General features: G+C 38.2%; 1 protein-coding gene across 1 annotated transcript in view; it reads left to right on the top strand.

Annotated features, from left to right (window-relative positions):
* Nucleotides 1–8,770, top strand: part of LOC101854964 (cation-independent mannose-6-phosphate receptor) — a gene marked incomplete in the record, with an annotated part of 86,335 nt that extends 77,565 nt beyond the window's left edge. Inside the window, 1 exon segment of the mRNA XM_013085335.2 lies at nt 1,618–8,770. Coding sequence (XP_012940789.1) covers nt 1,618–1,776 — 159 coding nt within the window.
* Nucleotides 8,771–9,122: the final 352 nt, after the last annotated feature.

The following is a 9,122-nucleotide window of genomic DNA, read 5'->3' as shown; positions in this document are numbered from 1 at the left end:
TAGTTTGTCCTTTGTTTATAAACTGGGCAAAATCTTTAATTCAACTAGAGAAAGATGCACAAGATAAAAGCACAAGATAAAATATATTTGGAGAGAAATTGTAGGTGGCCTATTCTCCACATCTTTGAGTGCTAACAAGGGGAATTCCCATGAGATAGGCCCTGCCCTCAAGCAATCCACAAGTATTTTTGCATTTTGCCCATTTGCCTTTAAAGAACTATAACTCTGAGCCAAGTAACTAGACCTAGAAGTTACGCATTCTGTGAAATCATGAAGTCATTGTTCTTCTTGAATAGGCTATTGAGGGAACCAGCAGTTTTTTATTGGTATTGTGAAGTTTTGTGTCGCTATTGCTTTGCTGTTGAAAGAAGCCCTTCAATAATTTAAACATGTGAATCCTCAGAGATATGGTGAAGTGATAGGTATTATCCTTGATTCCAACCCTGAAGAGGATTGCAGTCATACTTATGCGATTAGTGATGGCGAAGAAAGTGATAACAAACAGGAAAGGGAGAAAACTCGATCTACTCATTCATCTGCTGGTGACATTGAGGGGGGCTAGCACCTTTTAATCTCCCTTTTTTCTGGTGTTGGTGACATTTGTGCTCATCTCACAATGAAAAGCACTGAGATAGATTCACATTGTTGAACTAATTATTTTGAGATAGTGCTTTTCTTTAACTTCATAAAGATCACAAATAGTTCTATCATTTTGTGTTGTGATTGTTTTCCTGATTTGACTCAATTACCTGGGACTTACATTAATGAAACTTGCTGATGGTTTGAGGGAACCACTTGCAGGTCCTACTTCTTTTTCCCTGCAACTAATGATGGTTATTGTGTCAATATGCTTGAACTCTATATTCAAACAAACAAAAAGATAGCAAAGCTGGCCAGTGCTGAAGGGTATTTCACCCTTGTAGCTCTCATCACCGAATAGAAAAGACGAAAAAGAGGTGGCGTCGGTGGCTAGTGATTAGTCTCTTGGACTCGCAACCGTAAGGTTGTGGGTTCGAATCCCGTCAGGGGCCCAACATTGCGTCCTTGGGAAAGGCACTTACAACAAATTTTCCTCACTTCTCCCAGGTGGAAATGGGTGCCCAGCTATAGACAGTGAAAGATCTTGTCAGTATGATAGTGTTTGAGCGCGTGAAATCCGCAACTTGCACTGTATGCTTCCGCGGAAGCTGAGAATGTTTCTGAGTGTTCTCAGAGGGTCTGCTGGGGTAATAATAGTTGTGAAGCGCGTAGAGCAAGCTCTTGAGCATGGATATGCGCTATATAAATGCAATTATTATTATTATTATTATTGTTATTATTATTATATCTGTCTATCTCTAAGACCCAGTCTTGTCAGATTTAGATCACCCCCTCCCTCATATTTGGCAGGATGAGGTCTATCTTTAAAATAACTTCTTTGTCTTGGAAGTGTTTTTGAGTTGTTCATCGGTCTTAAGTCATGTTGCCAGAGGTATCCCTTTTGAGGTAACCTTTTTTCTGCATCTTGTTGATTTGAGTCAAGAAACCACACCCAAGACTGTGGCTTGTCTCCATCTTAATGAGAGGTTCATGACTTCTAGCAAAAATTGTTACATCATTTGACCTCTGGCCTTTCAGTTGGGACAAAACGACAGCCTTGCAAATGACGATGGTGATGACGATGATCCTTTCAACCCGTTTAACGAACCGGACGAGGAGGCGGAAATCGACAACAGTCAGCTTCCACCTCGAGTCAGCACCTACCACGACGACAGTGATGAAGACATGTTGCTATAGTCCGTCTTTGTCTTGGTCTCTCTTTCTCTATTTCTGTCTATCTCACTCTCCCTCTGGAGCAGGCTTTTTTTCTGTCTTTTTCAAATTGGCTAGATTATTGCTAACATAGTCCATGCCTCTGTCATTTTGGATCTGAAAGAGGAGGAAGAGCAGGCAGTTCCTTGAAAAAGGTATGAGATGAGGAGAGGTGTGGAAAGAGACGGGGGGATGGGCTGGTTGGAAGAGATGCTGGGATAGGTTGGGAGAAATGAAGCCTGTTTGCTATCTGCTGGAGCCATAAAAATTTGAATATTGCTTTACGATGATTGCAACTGTAAGGACTGTGAATGGGGTTAGTGGGAGGCTGGTTGTTGCAGCAGTGAGGGCTAGGCTGAGACTTATGCTCACTGTCCTCCTGACCTTCTGTGAGGGATTTGATCTCCAACAAATGCAGGGAAAATATTGCCACTATTGACTGACCCAGTTGTGATCTTAAGTATTGTATATATTTAACACATAACCTACTATGGGAGTTTGATTCTGTTGCCTCCGTGCGCTCCACAGAAAAATCTTTTATATCTTGAGGACCACACAAAAATGTAAAAAAATTCACACTGCATCACAATTTATGAAGTGTGAAGTGTTTCAAGCATCTTGTACATTTATTCTCTATGTATGTCCTTAATGTATTAACTCCTTACAAGCCACATGTCCCAGACTCTCTCTCGAGTTTCTAGTTTAAGTTTCACAGAAGTATTTCATCTCATACATTTGTCTTGCCTTGTAACTAATAACTAAAGATAAGAATTTAATTTGATTTTGAATCAAAGTACATAAGGGAAGGTTGCTAAGCAGGCATTGAAAGGGACATAACTTATTTTCTCATTGTCTTAATCCTTGCATTGCAGTCACTACAACATGCCGTGTGTCAGGGGATAATAGGAACTAAAATTTCCGAATCTGAACTCATCGCATGAGCTGTAGGCACAGAGCGTCCCAGTCACTACTCGTTCTATTCACAGACAGGGCCACAAAATGGGTTAATGTATTTTGGACATTATTTTCAGATATGACTTGCAAGATGTAGAAAATCATGTGCTTGATATTTATGATTCAAAACTAGTTTGTCATACTACCTGTATTGATAATTGATATAATTCCTTTTGAAGTATTGTCAAAGGAGTGGCGGTGATGTTGGTAATGTTATCTCCTCGGGGGTCAGTTCTGATTTGGTTGTTCCTTTCTATTGATCTTCACTCCATCACTAACTTGTTTTTTACTCAAGCAGACGTGGTATACAAGGTCAGATATGATACTTAGTAGCCAGTAAATGTCAAGCCCTATATGGTTCATTATATTGTAACAGAGGGCCATGATGTAACTGTGTTTTGTTTCACCACTTACTTTATTTCCTTTATGATTTGATTTCACTTTCAACATTCATTTAAGACCTCCCTGACAAGACCCCCAAGGGAGCTTGTCACGTCTCTCAAATTTTTGCCTGTATTTCAGATGGTCTGAGCTTAGTTTGAACTGATATGTGGTGTAGTGGGTGGAGGGAGAGAAGGTATTGTGTGGAGAACTTGCTGTGAATACCTACAATATTTTCCTGCTTTACAAAAATACTCAATTTTGCAGATGGCTGTATTTTTTGGTCTAAGTTTGGGCTATTATTGAGGGGGGGAAAAGGGGTGGGGTGTAGGAGGAACCATAATACATGTTCATGTTTTTAGTGGACTGTTCCTTATTTGTCACCTACTGTAAGTCTTTGACTAAGAAGTTGGTGGGTTCAGAAACTTTTTATAAGAGTTTTTACTTTTTGTAATCATTTTGCATGGTGACCAGCACATACTCTGTTTGGGTCAAGATCTGTTATGTTTTTGAAGGAATTCTATCATCCCTTCCTGAACACAAGTAATAGTGACAGGTAGACTTGTAACGTCTGCATCTGACATCATGGTTATAATGTTGGTTTTCTTTTTAATGTATCGTTTACCAATTGTGTTTCTGAAAAATATTGCCTCTGATTATTACAAATGCAGAAGTCAAATTTGTATAATATCTTGTGCCTGACAAGCAGTAGCAGACTGCTTAATAATTTAGGCAGAATAGGAAAACTATATTTCGGTATCACGTCCAGCTTTGAAACTTGTCGGATTTGTCTACTTTGTCTGTGAATTTTCCCTTTAGTCCCATTTTTCTTCAGCCTACAGAGAAAATTTATAAACAGCTTAACAAACCATTGAATGTTTGCCTTCCAACCTTGTTTGTGTATTTGTTATGCATCTGAACAATTTACACTTTCATGACATGACAGTGTTGGGATTTCTTTGATTAAATGGGCTTTCATCAGTTCTGTTTGATGCTATGTTCGTCGCTGTCTTGTACAAGCCTCCCGTCTCCATGTATGGGCATGAAGGAGATGTTGACATGACAGCAAGGCTTTTATGATATAGAAGTACTTCTCTATATGTGTTGTATGAACTACATCTTTGTTATGTTGTATTTGGTACCTCTCATTCGGTGTCATAATTAGTGCCCTTCAATTTTAAAAAATGTTTCATCAAAGTATTTCTGTTTGTTTTGTGTACTGAATGCAAGTGTCATCTAAGTATGTTAGTGGGCACTTCACAAACATAAATGTGACCCAAAGGCATGTTGCTTTTCCAGCTCATGCCCCATGTTTTCAACCTCCTGAACAGACAGGTCACCTGCGTCATCTCTGTGAGACTTCCTCTTGACTTGCTGGCATATTGATGTACGTAACATTGGGCCGCAACTGTCAGTTTCAAAGGGGTTTTTTTCATGTGTATGGTGAGAATTGTTGTCCTTCATGTGTATATATATTTCAACTTAATCATCAGATCATGTTAACATTGCTAGATGTGGTTAACAATTCTTTGCCAAATATGCTAAAGAACAGACTGTATGTTCTTGTTAGTGGTACTGCAGTCGAAATTGTTCAAGATGGCCGCTTATTGTCAAAGAGAAAAATGTTTTTCTTAGACAGGTGTACCTCTTGGGCAGTGACATTATAATATTTAAAAAAATCAAAGCACAGGGTGGGGGGGGGGGTGTTTGTACAAGTGATTGTCTTAGACAGTTGGTTGTTAAAGCAGGTTTGACAGTAGTTCTATGTATAGTCCCATTGGCATACTGTGAAAGAACTTTGTTGTACTATCTGTTTGACTCCATATATCATTGCATGTTGTCTTAATATGTATGACTGATTTATTGTAAATGTTTTTTCTGCTTCTGTCAACACAGTATAGATCATTTAGACAGCTGTTAAGAATTGGAGCATGAAAGTTTGGGTTCCGTCATCAGTGTCAAGTGCACACTATGTGTGTCTGAAGATGAAAGGTTCATTTCATCATTTCAAAATATAAACTCGCGATCAAAGTATTATCTTACACAGGATAAAAAATATTCTGACTAGTGAAAAGCTGGGTGGAAAATGTGTCTTTTATCAGTATGAAATTTGACTGAAATCAGAGCAGCATTCTTTCTCACAGGAATGCTCAGCTAGTGGTTGTTAACAAAAAATTTGGCATAAGTATATTAGTTTGGGTAAAGATGAATTCTTAATATTTGTCTGTGAATCTGTCAACTCTGTCTGGCTTAAGTGATGAAACTAGCAGACTCTCCATCCAGCACACACAATACAGTCAAGTCCTCGTAAACGGAGCATGTTTCATTTGAAAACAACGGTCAACCGGAAAAAATTAAAAATCATTTTTTCCCCTTCTATTTGAGCAGCCTTTCTAATCTGAAAACTAAACTAAACCAAAGAAAATTCGGCAGTTCAGCAGATTTCGTTTTAATCAGACTCCACAGTAGCTCAATCCTGTGTAGGGACCCTTTTATTATAGTGTGCCCATTTCTCAGCTGGCTAGGATGAAGTGTCCTAAACATTACAAGTCCCAGATTTCCCCTTAAAGGCAGGGGTGAAGCAACACGCCTCCTAAATTATCTAAATTGTTTTTGATAGGAGGTGTAAGATGTGTACAATGAATCTTTGTCAAGGGCAGGCTTCTTCTTCTTGCATGTTTGTTGTGAATGCATGCATGGCTGTGTGTAAATTTTCAAACCTTTTGAATGCCTTTACAAAATCGTTTTGAAACAAGTTATGAATGTGAGGCAAGAGAAACGTGATTTGAGATTTTAATGATGTTTTGTGTACATTCCATCGAGATTTTTTGTCCCATCTCTTTCAAGCAGGTGATATCTTTGAAACTTCAGACCTGGATGAATATGACAAAATCTTGAAATAATTATGTCCCTGATTTTTTCCCTGTTTGTGTCCTCACAGAATTTCCATTTGATTCTGATCTTCTCTGACATACAGTATCTGTTACCTGACTTTTGGTTGTAATCTTTTTTGTTTGTTTGTTTGTTTTTTTTATAATTTTTATTTGAAGGCTTGTTGGCATATATAATTTGCACAATTGTACGATGTGATGCAAGGCCATTGTGTAAGGAATGCCATGGTGGATCCATTCGATTTTGTTCTAAGCCATTATTGAATCTGTTATTACACATCAACAGAAGATTGTGATCACTAACATGTAATTTGATACTTTATCTCATAAAGCACTACGGTAATGCAGCCTCAGAAAAGTCCATCCTCATGATTAAGCCCCATGTTGTGTTCAGTTGACCAGCTCCCTGTTTGATGTAAGTTTTTACTACAAGTTCCGATTTTTGTCCCGTCAGGTGAAATTGCACACAGCTTTCATCGTGCTCTGTTCTGCCTGTTTGTTGTATGTGTACCGTCCACCAATGCCATTTTGGTTTGGGACACTTTACTGATCTAATGTTAAAGGTCTGAATTCTCCTCAAGAACCTTTTTCTTCAGCGTTTTCATATCAGTAGTGTACAGAACCCTCAAGACTTTTTCCTCTGATTCTCGGTGTTCCTTATTGTCCAAAACTGCTGGAGCAATGCACGTCCATGCTGTCAGAATGTACTAGTGATGTAGCTCTCTGCAACATGTTTTCTTTGCTAAGTCATTTGTGTGATGAGGCAAGGAACACCAGGGGTAAAAAAAAACTCACTGATAAAGGTGGACCCATTTCAGGTCTCTGGTCAAAATATGAGTTCTCAATGCAAATCATTTTTCAGAACTTACCTTTCCAAAACCCTCAACAGAAAACTGAAAAATATTTTGAGACTTGACATTCTGCAAAATCCTCAAATTTCAAAAGCCTTCGTTATTATATCTGAGAATTAGTTTTTTGCTTCATTTTTCTTTCCTTGGTGTTTTTCCAGTGCCTCCAGATAATTGTCAACTCTCTGTCTTTGTAGGCTACTGCTTCTATGGGTCATTGTCTTTCCTAGCAATTTTTTGCTGCAAATGTGTATTGATGTGGCTCATAGCAGGTGAGTAAGGCAATATTTCTTGTTAAACGTTGGCTTCCCTGTACGCTACATCTACAAGTCACTCTGTACAAAAGACATGGAGTCAGACTTGAGTGTCACTGCTAGCGCTGTCTTCAGACTATCTAATATGATACTAATACGTTGTCAGCCTGTGGTTTTCATTCTAACCCCCAAAGTTCCTGAAATGCTGCTTTACTTTACAAAACCGATACTTATGACGTGCAGTGGACAACCTGTTTTTTTTGGGGGGGGAGGAGGGGGTGATAGTCAATGGTGTAATCAAACCCTTGACAAAGACGAGAAGAAAATAAGGTTTATTTTTCAAACATTGGATTGTGTGAAAGTGGTGTGAAATTGTACAGGTTTAATGCCCCATGCAACACTGTAAAGTTATATATAAGATTAAGAGGCTGTACTTCCAAATTTAAGATCCATCTCTGATGGAACTGAAACTAATGGCAAAATTCGTGTAAAGTGTCTTTCCCAAGGACACAGTCTCTGAACAAGCCAGACCTCGAACCCCCAATCTTGCAAATTCAGGATTGTGAGTCAGGTAGCTAATCACAAGTCTACGAACACCATGTTATTGTTTTGTTCCGCGACATCAAATGTTGAAAAGGTCGAGAATATTAAAGAGAATATTAAATTATAAAATTTACAGGGATTTTGATATACTGGCTACCATTTTGTCAACGACTTTGACAGTGTTTGTAATTTTGTCGCTGTAGGAACTCAGCTGACAGATTTTTATCTTTAAAATGTTGTAATAAACATAGATAGTCATTGTTCTCTTACTTTCTTGTCCAAGTTTTCACACTTGTTCAAACTGTTTGGGTTTTTTAAATGCTTTTTTGCCTTTCGTTTTGTTATATATATATATATATAATCACAAGTATAACTATATCAAAAAAGTAACTATGTAAAATGTCTCAGTCTGTGGGAGAAGTCATGTGACTTTCACAGTTCACTGTACTTGGTCTGAGGAAACATCTCAAGAGAAGGTAGCATACCAAAATTATTGATGTGTGCATTTTGGAAAACAGCTTAACAATGTTAATGGAACAAACATAATTTTTAACATGTTGAAATTAATGGGTTTTGTCTCTCTGCTGTGTTCTGTCTAGACATTTGAGATGGCTTTACGTTCATCCCTGAATGTTGTCATGGACTTGACATTTTTGTCCTCTTGGCTTATAACTTATAGCTGTTAAAATCATTGAGGAAAAAGTCAAAGGCCAATTTTCCGGAGCTCCGTTATGAGTACATGTACCTGTAGTGAGACACTTGTCGCAGCTTTTATTGTTTCAATGACGACTCATTATTCCCCCTCGCTTGAAAGCATGAACATAGATTTTTTGAGCGCCTAGAGCAAAGTCTCTCCATGTTTCCAGTGTTTCAGATCACACGCTGGTCATTGATTAGCTATATTATTATTCATCCTTCTCTCCTTCTGTAATTCTTGTATGTGTACACAATTGTAATGATGGTGTGTGGGGTCTTTATTTAAGGTACTCTATTTGCATTGTTGTATCTGTGTATTTGTCCGTCTTTGTTCTTTGTGTTGCTTTAAATTTATTTTTTTATACTAGATACTTGAATATGAAGAGGAATTAAAAACGCACTTGGAAATCTCTGTCTTGTGATTGGTCCAGTTTGTTTTCGTAGGATTGTGATTGATTGCATTGACCACCATAATAATATGGTAACTTTCTGGGAGTCTGGGAAAGTGGCTCTTATTCTGATAGCCAGGCATGACTTACATTGTTTGGCCGCTATGTATCTAAATACCACTATTTAATTCTCTGCATCATCATTTTCATTTTTTATTTTTGGCGGGGGGGACTTAACCATGAAGTAAAGTTTCTATATGGCATGCCGAAGTGCTCGTTTTGACTCCAAATAAAGTTAGTCCCCGCCATTTCCAGTGTACCGGTGTCTGTGGTGTAGCAGTTAATTCACAATAAGTGCTTTGCCGTAGCACCCCA

The sequence above is a fragment of the Aplysia californica genome, unplaced genomic scaffold (assembly GCF_000002075.1).
Source record: "Aplysia californica isolate F4 #8 unplaced genomic scaffold, AplCal3.0 scaffold00366, whole genome shotgun sequence".
Classification (NCBI taxonomy): Eukaryota; Metazoa; Mollusca; class Gastropoda; order Aplysiida; family Aplysiidae; genus Aplysia; species Aplysia californica.
Note: the sequence above shows the minus strand (reverse complement) of the source record. Positions and strands in the feature narration are given on the sequence as shown.